Source organism: Microtus ochrogaster, unplaced genomic scaffold, assembly GCF_000317375.1.
Source record: "Microtus ochrogaster isolate Prairie Vole_2 unplaced genomic scaffold, MicOch1.0 UNK3, whole genome shotgun sequence".
Taxonomy (NCBI): Eukaryota; Metazoa; Chordata; class Mammalia; order Rodentia; family Cricetidae; genus Microtus; species Microtus ochrogaster.
This window is the reverse complement of record NW_004949101.1, coordinates 14,875,104-14,895,924: the sequence shown is the minus strand read 5'-3', so window position 1 is coordinate 14,895,924 and position 20,821 is coordinate 14,875,104. Positions and strand designations below refer to the sequence as shown.

Genomic DNA, 20,821 nt, shown 5'->3' with positions numbered 1-20,821 from the left:
CCTGCCTCTGCCTCCCGAGTGCTGGGATTAAAGGCGTGCGCCACCACCGCCCGGCTGGTTTTTAACTTCTTTAAAAAAAAAAAAAAACAACACATGTAGAAATGTTCAAGATCCAAGTACTTACTGTAGTGGTAGAATAAAGAGAAGTTCTGGCACTCTGTGTCTACTGTGAAGGAAGTAGTCTGATCTGCAGGGAAAGTGGAGGAGGATGTGGCCTGGGAGCTGGTGCAGGTCGTGTTCTGCTTGGAACTGTCATTCATCAACACACCTACGGCTGCTGTGCAGTGAAGGCCTTGGTTTGAGATGGGAATTGGGCATCCTTTTTCCTACTTCCTCAGCACCTGGACAAGGAGAGGCGTTCTTTGGTATCACTGTCGGTTCGGGGAGTGTGATATCAGATTAGAATTGGGAATACAATGCCATGATAGAAGGCTCTGTTGCTTTTGCTGACCAGCACTGCCATCGTAGATGACTGTATTTATTACCTACCTTTTTACAGAGGGTTTAAAATGGCTTACAAAATTTTATGCCCACAAACACAGTTGAGAGAAGTGCAGGATAGAGGAAAAACTTGAGGTCAGGGAAGTATGAGCATGTGAAAATAGAACCAATATTTTTTCAGACAGGAAAACTGGGAGATCTGTTTGCACCTGGATAGGAGATAAATTATGTTTTCAAACCTATTTGTTTTTGAACAGTTTTGTTGAACATTTATTTAATGAGAGTAGAAAACTGATTTCCCAAAAGTAAAGGTTGTATGGAAGTTTAAAAATGTTTGTTCTGGGCGGTGGTGGCGCATGCCTTTCATCATAAAACTTAGGAGGCAGAGACAGGCAGATCTCTGAGTTTGAGGCCAGCCTGAAACAGAATGAATTCCAGGACAGGCTCCAAAGCTACAGAGAAACTCTGTCACATAAGATCAAAAAGTAAAATAAAAAAAAAGTTTGCTTTTCTGTCTGTGGTTCATAGAGACACCTAGTAACAGTAGTGTTAGTAATGAATGAAGTTAACAGAAGGCTTTGAAGAAGATGGACAGATGTGAGCATTTGCGTTGTCTTAGTGTTTCTGAATATGCAGCAGGTACAGCCTTTCTCACGAGTCTTGCCTTCTCCTTTGTCAGCATCTGTTCGGAGTCTCATTTCTCCTCCTTGGGCCTGTTTGTCCCTCTCCTGAAGCTCTCCACTCACAGTATTGGTGTGGTCTGAAAATCTGTCCTAGAACATTAGACTGATAATAAAATATTTTAGATAGTAAAGTTGGTTTTTTTCCCCAGATATTAAATTTACCTTTTATATTTGTTAATTTGTGAGGGCTTTGTGGGGTAGGGGCTCAGCTGCCACATGAAATGGCCTTATTAAATGAGAGAGGCATCCCATTAACAAGCATGGCATGATGTGTATGGAAACCAGAATTAACTGGTACCATATTGTGCACTTTCCCATGGAGATTTGGATGCCTCCGCAACTGCTGGTTTTAAGCCGGGGAATAGCAGGATCTGATTGTGTGGGAAGTAGGCTCTCGGCCAGCAAGAGTTGGGAGCCAAAGAGCTGGTGAGGAAGTAGCTTAGACTTAGTTGGAGTTTGGAGTTAGAAGTGGATGGGCTTGTATAATGTTCTGAATAAAGTATTGATATGTTGATATACTGGGCAGATTGACTGGAAATAAAACAGGATCACCAAGCGTTCCACCCCACCCACACCTATCTTCAAAATCAGGTTCTTGGTGGTAACACTGGGGGATGGGGAACCCTTGAGACAGGGTTTTGGGGAAACCACCAAGCTCCTGATTGCTTTAAGTTGAATGTGGTAGTGTAGACCAGAAGATGGCAGATTGGGAGCTGCCTGATCAGAGGAAATATCTAAGTGTGGTAAATTAGTCAGTGAGAAGGAGAAGTGGCCATAAGTACAGGAACAGAAGCCCGGCAGGGACGTTAGGGATGGTGAGAAAGGAAGATAAGACAGCGCCAGAATGTCCCAGAGAGTAAGCCACAAAAGTGCTGCTAGTGTGAGGTCACCTGGTCTGAAAACGCAGAGCACAATGGTCATCTGCATGAGAACTTTCTAGAGGTGTGAGGATGATTGGCTCAAGTTGGTAAGCAGATGAGGGATGGTGGTGGCTGGCACTGCTTTTAGGGTAGTTTTGTTTTGTAGGGGAAGGAGGGCCAAAGGAAGGTTGTTTTAAAGACAGGTGTGCTGAGGAAGATTTTGGATCAGCTGAGTAATAAAATGAGGAATGGAATTCCATTAGGGAAGACAGAAGATGAGTGCAGCTGGCTGTGTATTAGGTGCAATGCAGGGAATACTGCTGGTTGTCTTTTTACTGTTTTCTTCTAGGAAAGTAGAGACATGGCCGTGGGCTAGAATGAGAGTGTTTAATAGGCATGAAGTAGGTCGGGGTAAAAGCATAATATAATACTGTTAGTAGATAACAGCTAGGCGTTGAGTGCACACAGAAGGCTATGGTCATGAATTTGTGACATCAGTCAGCCCACTTCTGTATTTTTTGGAGCACTGTTTAACCACTGCATGCTGGCCTGACGTGCATGGTGCTGGTGCTGTAGGAGGAATGAAGTGCAGTGAGAGCATTATGCTTGTTTTCACAGAAGTGATGTGAGCTAAAGCAATAGTGCAGACGGGAGTAATGCCAAAAAGTGGGAAGTGAAGAACAGAAACTGTAACAAAAGCTGGGTCTTCAAGGCCTTAATTCCCTATTACTGGCAGTTTGTTAATCAACCTTACCTCCAGTCCACTTAAAATGGCAGCACCAAAGGCAGGCTGATGACTGCAAGTTCTGGAACAGCCAGGTCTAAATAGTAGGCTCCAGCTGCAGAGCAAGAGAATCTGCCTGTGAACGAGTGAATGAATATTACAGGGTGAGGGGAGGCAAAGGGCAGGGAAGAAGAAAGCTGGTTGTTCTAATAGTGATTGGAGTCGTTAGTAACTGCTCTTTTGAGGTCTTGCTAAGAGACTGAACGAGTATTAATCATATTATGTGCTGAAGGCAGCCAAGGCTTTGAGATAGGTGGGTGTTACCTGTTTTAAGCAGGAAGAAAAGCCAACTCGGAGGCCTTGTTCAAGGTCACGCAAGAAGGGAGTGCAGAGCAGGACTTGCTGCAGTCTGTTCTGCGGTTGTGTCTGTGTGGGTGCTGGGGGGTTTTGTTTTGTTGTGCTAGGGATCATCTGGCCTTCTGTGTGTCAGGTGAGAGCTGTGCCCTGAGATGCATCCTCAGGCCTAAACCAGTGACTTAACCATTCCTGGGACTTTCTCCTTAACTTATTGGAATATTTGGCAATACATGCTTAATTTTACATAAGTTAGTTTTATATTGTTTGCTTAGAAATAAGAATAGATTTCAAACATTTGTTGAAGTATGAAGTTAAATAAAACGAGTACTATACATTGGAGCTTAGGATAAACGAGGCAGACAAATCTGCCTTGTGTCATGTGACTAGGCAGCACCTGGTTTTGATCCTTTTTTTGGCCCTCGTGACCAAGTCTGGCCCCTCTCGAATTAGGCTAGAGATTCAGTTTTTATCGTAAAAGAAAGCTTGGCAGCCTAGTGTGATCTAGGTTAAAATATTGTTTCTAATCAAAATAAGTAATAAAAGAAGTAATTTGCTAGGTGTGGTGATGTATTTCGATGTATTTCTTTAATTCCAGCATTCAGGAGGCAGAAGCAGGCAGACCTCTGAGTTCCAGGGCAGCCAGGTCTACATAGTGAAACCCTATAATTTAAGTATTACCATTTTAACTAGTAGGTACAGAGGATTACAGTTTTCTTTCATAGAATATTGAGTTATTGAATTAATAATGGTACTAAACAATATATGTATGTGTGTGGCACATTTATTTCTTTGCGTGTGTGTGAGTGTGTGTGTGTGTGAGAGAGAGAGAGAGAGACAGGGAGGGAGGGAGGGAGGGAGGGAGGGAGACAGGTCATCAACCCAGGGCCTCATAGAAGCTAGGCAAGCGCTCACTGAAATATATCCCAGCTCTTTAATGAAATACATTTTAATATTGTATTTATAAGATAAGAGGCAGAGAGATGGCTCAACTGTAGAGTGCTTCCTGCTCTTCCAAAGGTCCCGAGTTTGAATCTCAGTACCCACACAGACAGCTCCAGTTGCTCAGTTCTGGAAGATTTAACAGTTACCTCTGGCCTCTGTGAACACACATGTACACACACAAACACAAAACTTACAGTCACACATATACGTAAGTTTTAAAACAGGACCCACAAGAGTCAGCCAGTACAGGAAAACAGATAGAGATGTGAAAGCTGCATGTCTCACAGTTTAAAAGTAGTCCTTACAGGCAACAGCAGCCGTTTTGGCTCTTAGTCCCAGCTCTGTCAGTCACGCTTTCCGTGAGTTGTGTGGGTTTTATCTCTGCATTTATGTTTGCGCTCATTTCACATGGGCATGTTGTAGAATTAGTAAGAAGTCAGTAGGACCCCTTGGAGAAGAAAAAAAACAGTACTATAAACGTGAAATTTGTTTAGATAATTGCTGTTTCAAAAGCTAAAAGACTAAGAATGTTTGGGAATAAGAAACGAGATTTTGCTGGCATTTTCTGAAAGCATAGTTGTCTCTGGTATCTCTTAAGCTACAAATTACCTACTCTGTTCCTATGATGATGTTTATTTAAAAAAACACTTCTATTTTCAGTTGGATGGATTTATTGCTCGAAACTGGGCCAATCAAAAATCAGCTTTGGGAAGTGCTCTTGATCCACTTGCTGATAAAATTCTTATCAGCATCTTATATGTTAGCTTGACCTATGCAGATCTTATTCCAGGTAAGAACACTTGTGTGTACTTTAAATAACAGGGAAGAACAATGGTAGTGAGCTTAGGCCTTCTCTTGAGAAATAGTTTTTCTTCAAAAATGTTTTCAGCTTTAAACTGTTTCCTCAATTTAAGCTGTTTTGCTTGCCACACTGTTTATTGTAGAATTGTATTCTTGTTACACTAGAAGAAACAGTTTCTTTATAACTTTATTTAAAATTAATTGAGATAATCGTCCACAGTGCAGATTCTTAATACTTTGGAATTTTTTGGTGATACTTTTATGTGTTTCTAGCACACAGATATTTGGAAATAACTTAAAATCCTCATAAGTCGCTGATTTGTTTTTTTTAATTTTTAGTAAAATTATATATATATATATAGTGTGTATTTTGCCTCCTTGTATGTCTGTGCCCACGGAAGGCAGAAGAGGGTATCATATCCACTGGGACTGAAGATACAGTTGTAAGCTACCATGTGGGTCCTGGAATCTAACTCAGGTCTCCTAGAAGAGCAGCTGGTGCTCTTAACTGCTGAGCTATCTCTCCAGCTCCCAGGGTTATCTTTGTTAAGTACAGTTTATTCATAATGGGAACTCTGATACTCTAAAGATATCTGTAATTTTTACCTTATTTTTTAAAAAACGATTTATTTATTTATTCATATGATTGTTCGATTTACATGTGTGCTTGCATGCCAGAAGAGGGCATCACATCTCATTATAGATGGTTGTGAGCTGCCATGTGGTTGCTGGGAAATGAACTCAGGCCCTCTGGAAGAACAACCAGTGCTCTTAACCACTGAGCCATCTCTCTAGCCCCAACATTATTCATTATTATTCAGTTTCAAATTATATACATACATAATGCATTGTCTGAATATTGTGAATCTTTATGGTCTCTTGCTTTATGTGTTATCGTGCCTCTATGGTTCTTCGTTTTGTGCTTTGGCTGTATTTGTCAAGCAGGTTTTCTTCCTCATCCCCCCAAGAGTTAGAAGTGAGGTTTGAGAACGGAAGCTGGTTCACTGTTTGTGTCTGGTAAAAGAGGTGTAGTGGTGTTTTATTGTATTGTCCGTTCGTGTCCATTGTTGGCATTTGATAGGTGAAGCGTAGTGATGCCTTATTCTGGTCTCTGCGTAGGGTCCTTGAGTGTCCATTGTTGGTATCTGGTAGACATGTGCAGTGATGCTCGTCCAGTTTGATGCAGGTTTTTAAGTGTTCAAGACACATTAGTTATAACTAATAGCATTAATTATTAATAGCTAACATTATTAGTTATTAGATATTCTTAGCTGTTTCCAGTGTGTCTGATCTTAGAATCAGCTTTTTTCCAAGGGAAAATAAAAATCTGTTTGATTTGATTTATTTGGTTACACGGAATTTATAGGTATCTTTGACAGATTTATTCTCAGGTATCTGATAGTTTGTAATGTTCTTGCCATTGGAATCATTTAAGCATTGTTGTGTGATGATCATTGTTACTGATGTGACAGCAGTCAGGTCTTTTCCTATGTTAGCCTGTGTCTAGTAAGGCTTACTCCCTCTGACGCTGTTAGTCTGCTGGCTTATCTCCAGGCCCAGTATGCACTGTCTGTGGTTGTGACTGTTTTATCTCTCATTTCCTCACTGTGTGTCTCCTGCCGAGTGGGAGCAAGCCTGCCTTACCTCAGCTCGGACGCAGCTTTTACAACCATTTTGTGGGGTGATTCCTCTAGGGATTCATAGATCCTCTTTGCAATTAAGTAGTAGTTTTTCTTGGAAATTTCTTCTAAGTGTTCATCATGTCAGAACACTGAGAACTCCTTCTTGGCACTTTATGGTCTAGTATGTTTAAGCTGCTATTGAGGTGAGTTGTTAGTACTGTTTTTCTAGTGTTAAAACAACCTGTAGTCCTGGTGAAAATCAAGCTTGGCCATGATAAATGGAGATATTGTTGGATTTGGTTTGATCATATTTTGTTGAAGATTTTGCATTCAGATTATGAGATTAGCCTGGCATAATTTCTTGTGGGAGGCATTCTTTGTGATTTTTGTCCCTACCTTTTACTTGCTAGGCATTGTTCTACCACTGAGCTAAATTCCCAAGCTGTAGGCTGGAATTTGTTTCTTGAAAAGTCTTTGTTGGTTTTTTTTTAAATATTTATTTATTTATTTATTATGTATACAATATTCTGTGTGTATGCCTGGAGGCCAGAAGAGGGCGCCAGACCTCTTTACAGATGGTTGTGAGCCACCATGTGGTTGCTGGGAATTGAACTCAGGACCTTTGGAAGAGCAGGCAATGCTCTTAACCACTGAGCCATCTCTTTAGCCCTCTTTGTTGGTTTTTTAAATTAGCTTTTTAAGTTACAAAGAAATGGATTTCATCATGGCATCTTCATCAATAGGTGTCGTTACACATTGTTCCCAGTCATTCCCCTTTGTCTCCAGGGAACCCTTTTCATTCTCTAGTAGATCCCTTCTGCTTCCTGTTACACATGATGAGATTACCTGCTCTGCAACTACCTTGCAGATCTTGTTCTTTCAAGGATCCCCTTTATGGCCTACAAAAGTGTAAATATGCACATAATGCACACATACATGTGTACATTTATATATGTAAAATTTTAAATTTAAGTTCTACATGAGAGAAAATGTGATTTTGAGTCTGACTCAAAATTATTATTTGAGCCCAATAATGATTTCCAGCCTTTTTGCTGTAAGCGTCATGACTTCCTTTTTCTTTTAATGGTGTAAAATTTTTGTTCATCCAATCATTTATGAGCATCTAAGCTGTTTGAGTTTCCTGACCTTTTTGAATAGTGCAGCAATAAACATGCAGTTCTGGGAGTCCTTCTGCTGTGTACTTGAGTGGCATAGCTGGGTTCTATGGTGGCTCTGTTCTGTCTCTTGAGGAAGCTCCATACAGCTCCCTCTAATAATTGCGTTCTCGTCATCAGTGAACAAGGCTCCTCTTCCCCACAGTCTCCTTGGCATTTGTTGTTGGTCCCTGTTTTTAATGCCAGTGTTGTTACTTATCAAACAGGTTAGTGACTTTTTTTCTTAAGTTCTTGAGTAGTAGTTATGTGACATTACAGTTTTTCATCTTGAATGTTTGATAGAATTTGTTGAAACCATTGAGAAGAATTTTGAAAGGTGATTAATTTTTTAAATTGTTTAATTGTTCCAGGGTAATTCAGTTTAATAATTCATCCTTTGTACCTTTGCAGGGGGTGATTTTTTTTCCCTAAGAACTTACCCATTTTATTTATATTACGAGATTATTATTTTAGCACTCTTTGTTGGTACCTTAAGATTTATGGTATATAACAATGTCTGCATTTTTATCTTGAGTCTTACTCCCTTTGCTTTTCTCTTGATTAGTTCTGTCACTAATTAGCTTGCCAGTCCTGTGAGTCCTAATGAACCAAATAAGGCTTTGCAAAGACTCAGATTATTTACGTTATTAAATATTGCTCTCTTCCCCTTCTGTCTTTCTCCTTATCTTGATTTTCCTTGATCCTTTTTTGTATATCAGTTCTTTTAATAGAAATAAAAAAGACACTACATATAATGAAATATTTTTAATAACTATTAAAAATAAGAAATCGATTAAAATTTTGATGAAGCATTTTATTTAATGCACTGGATTAATGACATTCTTCTGGGCCATTGACGAGCTAGTAAGGTGTCCCCAAACCTGAGGATCTGCTTGATCCTCTGGACCCACATAGAAGAGAGAGAATTAATTGTGAAAGTCACTTCTGACTCCTGTGCCAGCACACGTGTACCCCGCCCACACGCTCACATACTCAGTACGTCTTTAGGTGGAATTCAGAAGTGATTCTAGCATATACTAAATAAGAAATTACCAAATTGAAGTACAAAACTTCCAAATCAAGTGTTTGTCTCCATTTTTTGCCCCTTTCTATTTTGGTGAGCTTGTGGCTGTGGTATTGACAGCGCAGTCTATCGATGAGCACATTTCCCTGAGGCTGCATTTTCTGCTTATGTACCATTTCACTGCATTGTGTGTGTTTTATGTCATTGTCCAACAGAATATTTTCCTCATAATCTTCTGTCTGTCTGGCTGGCTAATAATTATTTATTAGGGTGAGTGTGGCTCAGTGTCAGAACATTTCCCTAATATACATAAGGCCCTATGTTCAATCCCCAGTACAACTAAAATAACAATATTTTTTTAGTTGTCAATTTGTATGGATGTTGTAGGTGTCTAATGATTTCAAGCTTAACTGCATGTTCAGAGACTATGCTCCATGGCTTTAGTCTCGCAGCTTGTATACAAACAGATTTTACAAATGTGTGCTTCAGTGAATGGATACTCTGTAGTGATGTTCTCTGTATAAACTCAGTAAGTGTAGTTTTCAGTCTTGTTGCAATCTTTTACATCTTGGCTCCCCGTTCCTTCCCACCTTTTTGGTTTGCTTGAAAGTTAGTGAGAGATGATGTTAAAGTTTTTTCTTTGTGTCTTGTTTTGCTCATCTCCCTTCCACCCCCTGCAATTCTAATTTTGCTTTGTTATTTCTTTTTAAAATTATGATATTAAAAGCACATAAGTTGGAATTGTATATTTATGACAAATAGAGTATTTTATTTGGAAGTGGCCCACCAGATGGTTGCAGGTAGTAAAGTGACTGCAGAGACACTGCCAGGTCCCGTGCCGTATTGACTCCAAGAGTACACTGCCCAAGTCTGCATTCCCTAGACCTCCATCCCGGCAGATTCCTCACAGCTAGCTAATGGTTTGACTTGCAGAGGTTTGCTGCTTTTAGACTATGGTCATTGTTTAATTTATCTGCTAATGCTTACTGTAGAAATGCTTACTTAATGATTAAGGAAGTGCATCTAAAAATCATGGTCCACATGGTTCATTGTAGCCTGGCTACTAGAGTCACATGGTCTGCTATACGCATTTTCTCTGTGAAACAGCACTGTCATGGAGGGTGAGACAAGGCAAATCCAGTTTGCTCTGCAATTGCAGGTGCAGAGTCAGTAGTAGTCAGGACAGGAGAGGGCCCTAAACACTGCTTCATATTACCTCTGAGCTGTTTGAAAGTACCACAGGAAGGATATCGGTAAACTATGATTTGAACTCAGGGTTTTTCCTATCAAATTTATCTTGTGAAAGATAGAATTGTGTGTTAAACTTTGTATGGTACAGAAGGCTCTAAAGTGAAGTAAGTTCTCTGTCTTCCCATCTAACACAAACTCCTGTTGACTATGGCCCTGGGACCATGCTGGAAAATCTGAGGAATATGAGTTGAGTATCCCCAGTGGCAAGCAGCTTGGGGTTTTGGATTGTTTGGGGGTTAGTGATGTTCAGCTGGCAATGTGCAAATATTCCAAAATCCAAGAAACTGAAATCTGAAACATCTCTTGTCCAAGCATATTGGATAAGGGAGACTCAGCCTGTGATAAGAATTGATTGACAGGCAAAGTAGGGAGAAGAATAATAGTTGTGTGGATAGGAACTGGCTCAACAAGAGTGAATACATTTTGTATTTCTGTAAGCTATATGTAAACGCTCTTTAGAGAGTAGACTACAATTCAGATACAAGGACCTCAGGATATTTTAACTTCCCTTACATCCCCATTCACCTCCCTATCATTACTTTACATTCATTTCCAGTGACCAGAACATCTTTTTCCCAGAATCACAAAGCTGAGGAGAGTGGGGACGGGGAGGCTGAGTGTGGCTCGCCTATGTGCAGGCTTGCAGTTTATAGACAGACACAGGAGAGAACAGAAGTGGTGAGCGGGTTGGAATTCTGGAGCAGAGAAGTCACAGAGCCAGAGTCTACAGTTCATTCTGATCACAAGAAGGAATAAAAAGAGCAGAGCTTCACTGTAGGGGTCTGAATCATTAATAAGTACTTATTACAAAGATTTTACTTCCGGAAAACATCAAATAGTATGAGGCTGATTGAGGCTTTTCTGCAGTCAAAGTATCTATTTGTAATTTTCAGACTCCTCATTTCTGGTTTTTATATTTGATTTTCAGTCCCACTCACTTACATGATAATTTCAAGAGATGTAATGTTGATCGCTGCAGTGTTTTATGTCAGATACCGAACTCTGCCAACACCGGTAAGTTTCACAAAATACTCCTTTAGCATTACTTATAAATATTCACTCTATTGAATGTAATTTCGCTTTATGAGAATAATTTATAGTAATTATTTTTTAATGGGAATTTGAAAACAATTACCCTGCAATTTGAACACACTCATAGTCTGTTTTGAAAGATGGATTTCTTTCTGGGCGTGATGACACATGCTTTTTATCTCAGCATTTCAGAGGCAGAAGTAGGTGAATCTTTATGAGGTTGAGGCTAGTCTGGGGTTTACGGAGCTACAGTGAGATCCTAATCTCAAAGAGAACAAAAACTAATTTTAGTTGATGGTATATATGAAACCCAGGGCAGCTTGCCAGGCACCAAACAGCTCATTCTTAGAGGTGTTTCATAGCTCCAAGCTATATATTGTTTCATTTAGCCTCACCATGAATGGTCCAGACATTATTTTTAATATGTCATAGAAGAATGGAATGGTTTGCTTACATCCTAATTTATTAGTTTTATAAATATTTGAGTGCATAAGTATAGCATTATCTTCTTTGGTTCTCAGGAAAGATAGAGCTATAGCTTATTTTATTTATTTTTTTATTTTTTATTTTTTCGAGACAGGGTTTCTCTGTAGTTTTTTTGGTGCCTGTCCTGGAACTAGCTCTTGTAGACCAGGCTGGCCTTGAACTCACAGAGATCTGCCCGCCTCTGCCTCCCTAGTGCTGGGATTAAAGGCGTGTGCCACCACCGCCCGGCTATTTATTTATTTATTTATTTATTTTTGGTTTTTCGAGACAGGGTTTCTCTGTGGCTTTGGAGCCTGTCCCGGAACTAGCTCTTGTAGACCAGGCTGGCCTCGAACTCCCAGAGATCCGCCTGCCTCTGCCTCCTGAGTGCTGGAATTAAAGGTGTTCACCACCACCGCCCGGCCTTTATTTTGTTTTTTAGCCTGTAAAAGAGAATAACATAAGTTTTTTTTTTGGGAACATATATGATGAAGCAAACTTTGTGAGAACAATTGTATATAATTTTGTAGGACTTGACAAATGTACAGTTTGAAGAATCTTATTTTCAATAGGCTAGAATGATTAGGAAGGTATGTAAATAGTGCAGTATGTTGGGGCTAGGCATAGGGTAAGCACTGATAACTTTTGTTTGAAGCCTGAACAGTAAATTGAAACTTTTTTTTTTTTCTTTTGCCAGCGAACACTAGCTAAGTATTTTAATCCTTGCTATGCTACTGCTAGGTTGAAGCCCACATTCATCAGCAAGGTAAGAGACTCACAGCAGCCTTGTAAAGAACTCTGTCCTTTATGAACTTTTATAAAATGCATATAAGTCTCAGTCAGGGGCAGCTTAGAATGAAAGATAAGTCATCTTTCTGTTTCTTGTGACAGATATAATAGATTAGATATCCTTGGGACAGAGGGACCATTGTGTTTGTACAGGACCGTTGTCCTTGTACAGGTAGAGAGAGCTTTTAGCTTCATGTGACTCTTTTTTGTGTCAAATGCAACAATTTGGATGTAGCACTCCATAGAAAATCACTTGAAGTGCTGGGACAAATGCACCAATAAACCCTGTTCTTTTTTTTTTATTATTGATTTTTATTGAGCTATATATTTTTCTTGACTCCCCTCCCTTCCACTCCCCTCCCCTTCTACCCTCTCCCTTGGTCTCCATGCTCCCACTTTACTCAGAAGATCTTGTCTTTTTTACTTCCCCTGTAGATTAGATCCATGTCTGTCTTTCTTAGGGTCCTCATTGTTGTCTAGGTTCTCTGGGATTGCGAATTGTAGGCTGGTATTTCTTTGCTTTATGTCTAAAAGTCAGCTATGAGTGAGTACATACGATACTTGTCTTTCTGGGTCTAGGTTACCTCACTCAATATGATGTTTTCTAGATTCATCCATTTGCACGCAAATTTCAAGATGCCATTATTTTTTCTGCTGTGTCGTACTCCATTGTGTAAATGTACCACATTTTTTTTACCCATTCTTTTTTCTTACCCATTCTTCAGTGGGGAGCATTTAGGTTGCTTCCAGGTTCTGGCTATGACAAACAATGCTACTATGAACATAGTTGAGCACATGTATGTCCTTGTGGTACACTTGAGCATCCTTTGGGTATATACCCAAAAGTGGTATTGTTGGGTCTTGAGAAAGGTTGTTTCCTAATTTTCTGAGAAATCGCCGTATTGATACCCAAAGGGACTGTACCAGTTTGTACTCCCACCAGCAATGGGGGAGTATTCTCTTTAACCCACATCTTCTCCAGCATAAGTTGTCATCAGTGTTTTTGATCTTGGCCATTCTTACAGGTGCAAGATGGAATCTCAGAGTTGTTTTGATTTGCATTTCTCTGATGGCTAAGGATGTTGAGCATTTCTTTGTCTTCCAGCCATTTTAGATTTCATCTGTTGAAAGTTCTCTGTTTAGGTCTATAGTACCCCGTTTTTGGTTTGTTTTTTGTTTTTTTTTTTTTTTTTTTTTGATGACCAATTTTTTGAGTTCTTTGTTTATTTTAGAGATCAGCCCTCTGTCTGATGTGGGGTTGATGAAGCTCTTTTCCCATTCTGTAGGCTCTCGTTTTGTCTTATTGACTGTGTCCTTTGCTTTACAGAAGCTTCTCAGTTTCAGGAGGTCCCATTTATTGTTTCTCTCAGTGTCTGTGATACTGGAGTTATATTTAGGAAGTCATCTCCTGTGCCAGTGCGTTCAAGTGTACTTCCCACTTTCTCTTCTGTAAGTAAGGTTCAGTGCGGCTGGCTTTATGTTGAGGTCTTTAATCCATTTGGACTTGAGTTTTGTACATGGTTATAGATATGGATCTATTTTCATTCTTCTGCATGTTGATACCCACTTATGCCAACATCATTTGCTGAATATGCTTTCTTTTTTCCGTTTTATATTTTTGCTTTTTTGTCGAAAATCAGGTGTTCGTAGGTGTGTGGATTGATATCTAGGTCTTCAATTCGGTTCCATTGGTCCTCCTGTCTGTTTTTATGCCAATATGAGGCTGTTTTCAGTATTCTAGCTCTGTAGTAGAGTTTGAAGTCAGGGATTGTGATTTCTCCAGAAGTTTTTTTATTGTACAGGATTATTTTGGCTATCCTGGGTTTTTTGCTTTTCCATATGCAGTGACTATTCTTTCGAGGTCTGTAAAGAATTTTGCTGGGATTTTGATGGGCATTGCATTGAATCTGTAGATTGCTTTTGGTAAGATTACCATTTTTACTATGTTAATCCTATCTACCCAAGAACATGGGAGATCTTTCCATTTTCTGGTGTTTTCTTCAATTTCTTTCTTCAAAGATTTAAAGTTCTTGTCATACAAGTCTTGTTTGGTTAAAGTTACTCCAAGATATTTTATGCTATTTGTGGCTATTGTGAAGGGTGATATTTCTCTGATTTCTTTTTGTTGTTGTTGTTTTGTTTTAAAAGAGAACAAACTTATTTTTCATTATACATACCAATCCAAGTTCCCACTCCTTCCCCTCCTCCCATTCCTGATTTCCTTCTCAGCCCATTTATCATCTGTGTAAAAGAGGGCTACTGATTTTTTTTTTTTTTTTTTTTTTTTTAGTTAATCTTGTATCCTGCTACATTACTGAAGGTGTTTATGAGTTGTAGAAGTTCCTTGATAGAATTTTTGGGGTCACATGTGTAACTATTATACCATCAAATAATAGTGAGAGTTGACTTCTTCTCTGATTTGTGTCCCCTTGTTCTTATTTTGTTGTCTTATTGCTCTAGCTAGAACCTCGGGTATTATATTGAATAGGTATTGAGAGAGTGGACAACCTTGTCTTATTCCTGCTTTTAGTGGAATTGCTTTGAGTTTCTCTCCATTTAGTTTATTGGTTGTTGGCTTGCTGTATATTGCCTTCATTATGTTTAGGTATGTTTCTTATATTCCTGCTCTCTCTAAGACCTTTATTATGAAGGGATATTGTATTTTATTGATGGCTTTTTCAGCATCTAATAAGATGATAATGTGTTTTTTTTTTTCCTCCAGTTTGTTTATATGGTTGATTACATTGACAGATTTTCATTTGTAGAACTATCCCTAAATCTCTGGGATGAAGCCAACTTGATCATGGTGGATGATTTTTCTGATATATTTTTGGATTCATTTTGTCAGTATTTTATTGACCAGTTTTGCATCAATGTCCATGAGTGCTATTGGTCTGTAATTCCCTTTCTTTGTGTGGTTTGGGTATCAGGGTAATTGCAGCCTCATAAAAAAGAGTTTGGCAATGTTCCTTCTGTGTCTGTTGATATTAGTTCTTTGAAAATCTTGTAGAATTCTGTGCTGAAACCATCTGGTCCTGGGCTCTTTTTGGTTGGGAGACTTTTGATGACTGTTTCTATTTCTTTAACAGTTAGAGGTCTATTTAATTTGCTTATCTGGTCTTGATTTAATTTTGGTAAGTGATATTTATCCAGAAAATTGTCCATTTCCTTTAAGTTTTTCAATTTTGTGGGAGTACAGGTTTTCAAAATATGACCTAATGATTTTCTGGGTTTTCTCCATGTCTGTTGTTAGGTCCCCCTTTTCGTTTCTGATTTTGTTAATTTGCATAGTCTTTCTCTGCCTTTTGGTTAGTTTGGATAAAGAGTAAACACTGTTCTTGTAGAAGGTTTCTCAGACAGAATTTATTGTTTATTTAAAAAGAAAACCCAGGTCCCTGTCCTTTGACTGCAGGATAAATAATAGGACCAAGATGTGTCTCTGTGCGCCTTTCTTAGCTGCATCATGCTCTGATGCTTCACAGAATGTCGTCTTCAGACTATTTTGGGCTCTATTTTATGCTGTTGAGGATAGGCAGTGCTTATTTCCCCAGAGGATTTCATGGCAATGAATGCATTTCAGTTTCTGACCTCACAGGGTGTGGCAGGCAGCAAGGAACGCGGCCTTGGAAGTCTGGGTTCTGTTGTTTGCTGTGATTCTTTCACCCAGGGAGAAGCCACTTCATTATTTCATATTTACGGAGCTGTTTAAATGGGTAATAAGGAAAAAAGGCAAAAAGTTTTCTAGCACCCTTGCATTGCTGCAGGAGTCGAGATGTACCTTCTGATAGTTGTCAGCACCCTCATTGTAAATAAGGCTTATGTAGGCAGATAGGTTAGTTGTTGACTCTGACCTGTTAGATATTCTCACCTGGGAATGCCAACTTTGGCATGGGTAACACTGTTCGATCCAGAATGCTTAGAGTGTGTGATGATGAGTATGCCTTTGCCTTGAAAGCTTAAAACATGACCCATTTGGCACTGTTCATTTATAATACCTTTATTTTTTAAGGTAAATACAGCAGTCCAGTTAATTTTGGTGGCAGCTTCTTTGGCAGCTCCGGTTTTCAATTATGCTGACAGCATTTATCTTCAGATACTGTGGTAAGCTATATTTAGAATTACTCTGAGAATATCAGTACAATGGCTTATTGTGACTATCCTAGAGTGACTTTGTTCTTGAAGTGTTAGATGACAAAACTCTGGCCACCCCCTTTTCTCTTCCTTTCAATTCTTTTCCTCTACTACTTTCCCTGGTTTTACTTGCTGTCCTTTTTTCTTTCTAAATGCTCAGTGAGTCTACTTAATGCTACTTGTATGTGCACAGGTATATAGTACCCTCTACTAGAACATGGTAACCTCTAATGAACCATATACCTGAAGGAAACCAATTTTCCTCCCCCCCCCCCCAGTAGCCATCAATTGCCAATAGCATCTCAGAAAGGGGTAGAATTTCATGAGTCCCAACTTTTCATGCAGAGATTTTGGCTGGCTTGTGCTGTTCTTAATGCATTGCTACAGTCATAACCACTATATGTTTATGTGTATAGTGTCACCATCATGTTCAGTAAGTACTATTTTTGTTGCAAATGCCCACGCTTCTGTCTCTTAAAAATTTTCCCTACTTCTTGCATTATGATCCCTAAGCTTTGGGGATAGGGAATGTGATATAGCTCTTCTGTTTGCAGCTGGGTACTAAATAGACTCTCATAACCAACAGTTTGCCCAGCTTTGAACCCTGAAATCTATAATAGCAAATGTTTGCAGTAGTGGCACAAATATTATGGGAATAACCAACTACTTTCTGATTGGATTTAAAACCTTCTCCACATGATGTCACTAAAGCCCGGTTCTGTTAGCAGGACCCCCAAACCATTGCCTGGCTAAGTCGTAGACTAAAGGAGAGAACTTAGTTCTATCATTCTGCTAAATGGACATAGTGATTAGTTGTCCCTAAGTTCCTGACTTTATACCCATGTGTTAGTGTATCTCCCAACCCTACAGAGAAGTTTCTTCTTACAGTAGATGGTGACTAACACAACTAGCCAGTGTGCTCTGTCATTCTTTTTGTTTGTTTGTTTTTTCAAGATAGGGCTTCTCTGTATAACAGCTCTGTCTGTTCAGGAACTCTCTTTGTAGACTAGGCTGGCCTCAAACTCACAGAGATCCACCTGCTTCAGGTGAGCTGGATCCTCTGCAGACATTTTGGACAGTGGTGCTGAGGATCCATCTTAGTAGAGGGTGTGGTGGGAGGATACCCAGTGGACGCACTTTGAATTTTATTTGAATGTGCTAATTACTGTTGTGGGGTAATCTTTTTGTGCATTGTGAAGATGTGTCATTGTGCTTGTTTTAGTAAGGAACGGAATGGCCAATAGGTAGGAAAGGCTAGGTGGGACTTCTGAGGAGAGAGAGGAACTCTTGGAAGAGGAGAGTGGGATTCACCAGCCAGACACGGAGGGAGTCGGACATACAGAATAGAGGAAAGGTAAAGAGCCATGTGGCGGAGCGTAGATTAACAGAAACGGGTTAATTTAAGTTGTAAGAACTAGGTGGGAACAAGGCTAAGCTAAGGTCAAGCTTTCATAATTAATAATAAGTCACCGTGTCATTTAGGGCTGGGTGGTCTTAAGAAAGTTTGACAAGAAAGCTTATTTGTGATTATTTGTAAATGTCTTGAAATGTGTCAACTTAAACTTTAAGCATTCCATATGGACTATCATTATTGATTTTGAACTATATTTTGGTAAGCTTTTAATTATAATTGAAACATGGTTTAGCAGTCTGAAACAAAGGTGGTTAGTTAACCAAAGTAAATTATGTATCATTTTTTTAAAATATTTATTTATTATGTATACAATATTTCATCTGTGTGTATGCCTGCAGACCGGAAGAGGGCACCAGACCCCATCACAGATGGTTGTGAGCCACCATGTGGTTGCTGGGAATCGAACTCAGGACCTTTGGAAGAACAGACGATGCTCTTAACCACTGAGCCATCTCTCCAGCCCCAATTATGTATCATTTTAAAAATGATACAATCTGAACTTTATTTTCTTACATAAAATGAAAGGTTTTTTTTTCTTTGTGTTTTTATTTATTAATGGAGGTTTTCTCTCTCTCAAACTACATCCATGTATAACTTGGTTCTCCTGTTTTTGCTTCAAGGTAATGCAAGGTAATTTAGTTATGTGCCAAGTCATCTAAGTAGGAGCTGTGTAGATTTGCGCCATATTTCTCCAGTCTTTTTTTTTTTTTTTTTTGGTTTTTCGAGACAGGTTTCTCTGTGGCTTTGGAGCCTGTCTTGGAACTAGCTCTGTAGACCAGGCTGGTCTCGAACTCACAGAGATCTGTCTGCCTCTGCCTCCCGAGTGCTGGGATTAAAGGCGTGCGCCACCACCGCCCGGCTTTCCAGTCTTTTTACAGTTGTCTCCATTCTGTCTGTATGAAGATGTTTTTGTGGGAGAAAAAGAGAACATAGAGCACCGACGGTTGTAGTCAGAAAGGAGAGTTGCTAGGACTGCTAGTCTATAGGCCTTGGTAATTAGATGACTTTTATTTGGCATCACCAATTCAGATGTCCTAAAGGAAGTCGTGGATTTAGATTTTTGTAGCTAGACAATTCTGTCACACAGTTCTATTTTCTTAGTCCATCTTTTACATGTGTACTTTATGATTTTTGCTGTTAGTGTTTTTAGATTTGACAATTGAGTCCCATTTCTCCCCTCCCAAGGTGTTGTACAGCCTTCACTACAGCTGCGTCAGCATACAGTTATTATCACTATGGTCGGAAAACTGTTCAGGTGATAAAGGGCAAATGAGAGACACCCAGCTCCAGCAGCAAGGAAGCAACTTGAGTCATCGATAGCTGTGCCAGCGAAAGCACTTGGTGTTGAGCTTGAGAAAGGACTTGTCAGACAAACCATGTCTTCAAACCGAAGTAATGTACATTGAAAATAAGCTCTATCATGGGCCTATGCAGAATTTCCAGTGTATTTTTAAATACAAATAAAACAATAATGTAGAATTTTTAATCTTAAGTTTTTGATTAATTTGTGAGATGAATTATTCTAGTTACTGTTTTTTTAAAAATGTTTTTCAAAAACATTGTTGATAGCATTGAAACAGAAAAGCAGGAGGGATTTCCTGAGATTAGGTATATACCCTACACAGCGTGGCTACGCATTTTTATGTTTGAATTTTAAGTCTGTATACACATTAACAGTTTATGTGGTTAATACTTGACTGTTTGAAAAGATGAGAATAAACTTAGCTGTGGGTAGGGTAAAGGTATACAGAGACTTAAAATGTACAGAGTTTTGAAAATAAAAAAGATCAAATAAAATAGATGGTATTGGAGTTCATCAGTAGTCTTCCAGCCTCTCAGGTACCAAATAGTTTATGTATTAGGATAACAGGTAACACAGGAGTCAGAAAGGAGAACATGTAATAGGCTTTGCGTCTGAAAGGCAGAGAATTACATCATGCCTCCCCACTACTTCAGATGTGATGTTTGTATGATATTGTAACCTGTACTCATATGTCATGTAAATAATATAAAACTTTATATTTTTTGGAGTCTTCTTTTTTTTTAAAGCTTTGGAGAATCTTCTATTGTTAACTCAATAAAAGAATAAAAGAGCTGAGGAAAATGTGCCTTCCACGTGGGTTGTTCCGTGGTGTGTCTTTATGCAGTTGTAGAAGGTCCCAGTCTGAAGTGCACTAAGATGCAGCACTTCCCCTTATGTGGTAAAAACAACTGGTTCAGGACCATTTGACTTTAAAGACTTGCCACATCTTGTGTTTAGGATAGTGGGGTGCAGGTAGGGTCAGAAAGCTGGGGGTTCCTCTACATACTGGAAGCCTTTGGTTGACCTTTCTCCTAAGTTTTAACCTAAGTGTAATGTGGAACCATATAGTAAGACTCTGCTCATTCATTTCCTGGCTGCCCAGACCCAAAATAATCACACAGAAACTATATTAATTACAATACTGCTTGGCCAATAGCTTAGGCATATTTCTAGCTAACTCTTATTTGAATTAATCCATTTCTGTTAATCTGTGTATTACTACAAGGCTGTGGCTTACCAGTAAGGTTCTGGCTAGCGGTTGACCTTTCTCCTTCAGCAGCTACCTGATGTCTCTCTGACTCCACCCTCTTTGCTTCTCTTTCTCTGCTTGGAATTCCTGCCTTGCTCTATTCTGCCCTGCCATAGGCCTAAAGCAGCTTCTTTCTTAACCAATGGTAATAAAACATATTCACAGCATACAGAGGGAATCCCCATCAACTCTCCAGTCAGTTTGTTGAACTGTGTTAAAACAGAAGTTAGAGATAACTAACTCAAGCTTCCTTGCAATTTTTATTGGTGCAACTCTGTTGCTGGTCCTGGCTTCTCACATCGCCAGGTACCAGATTATCTACTGTGGTGGTTTGAATGAGAATGTCCCAAAGTTTTGGGTGTTTGGATGTTTTGTCACCAGTTAGTGTCACCATTTGGGAGAGATTTAGGGGGTGTGGCCTGGTTGGAAGAAGTGTGTCATACTCCTGAGGTTTCAAAGCCATGTGCTGTTTATTCCCAGTTCACTCTGACACAACAGCTCTGTTCAACCAGGAGCCGCCTGGGGACTCCAGCCCTTGGCTGCAAAAGCAACGGCTCCGCGCCACGCTTGGTTGGTAGG

General features: G+C 39.4%; 1 protein-coding gene across 1 annotated transcript in view; it reads left to right on the top strand.

Moving 5' to 3' along the window:
• Crls1 (cardiolipin synthase 1) overlaps positions 1-19,788 on the top strand; it is a 23,295-nt gene extending 3,507 nt beyond the window's left edge. Inside the window, exons 2-7 of the mRNA XM_026788449.1 lie at positions 2,334-2,395; positions 4,606-4,797; positions 10,788-10,873; positions 12,054-12,122; positions 16,155-16,246; positions 18,876-19,788. Coding sequence (XP_026644250.1) covers positions 2,334-2,395; positions 4,606-4,797; positions 10,788-10,873; positions 12,054-12,122; positions 16,155-16,246; positions 18,876-18,963 — 589 coding nt within the window. The 3' untranslated portion in view covers positions 18,964-19,788. The remainder of the gene's footprint in view (positions 1-2,333; positions 2,396-4,605; positions 4,798-10,787; positions 10,874-12,053; positions 12,123-16,154; positions 16,247-18,875) is intronic.
• Positions 19,789-20,821: the final 1,033 nt, after the last annotated feature.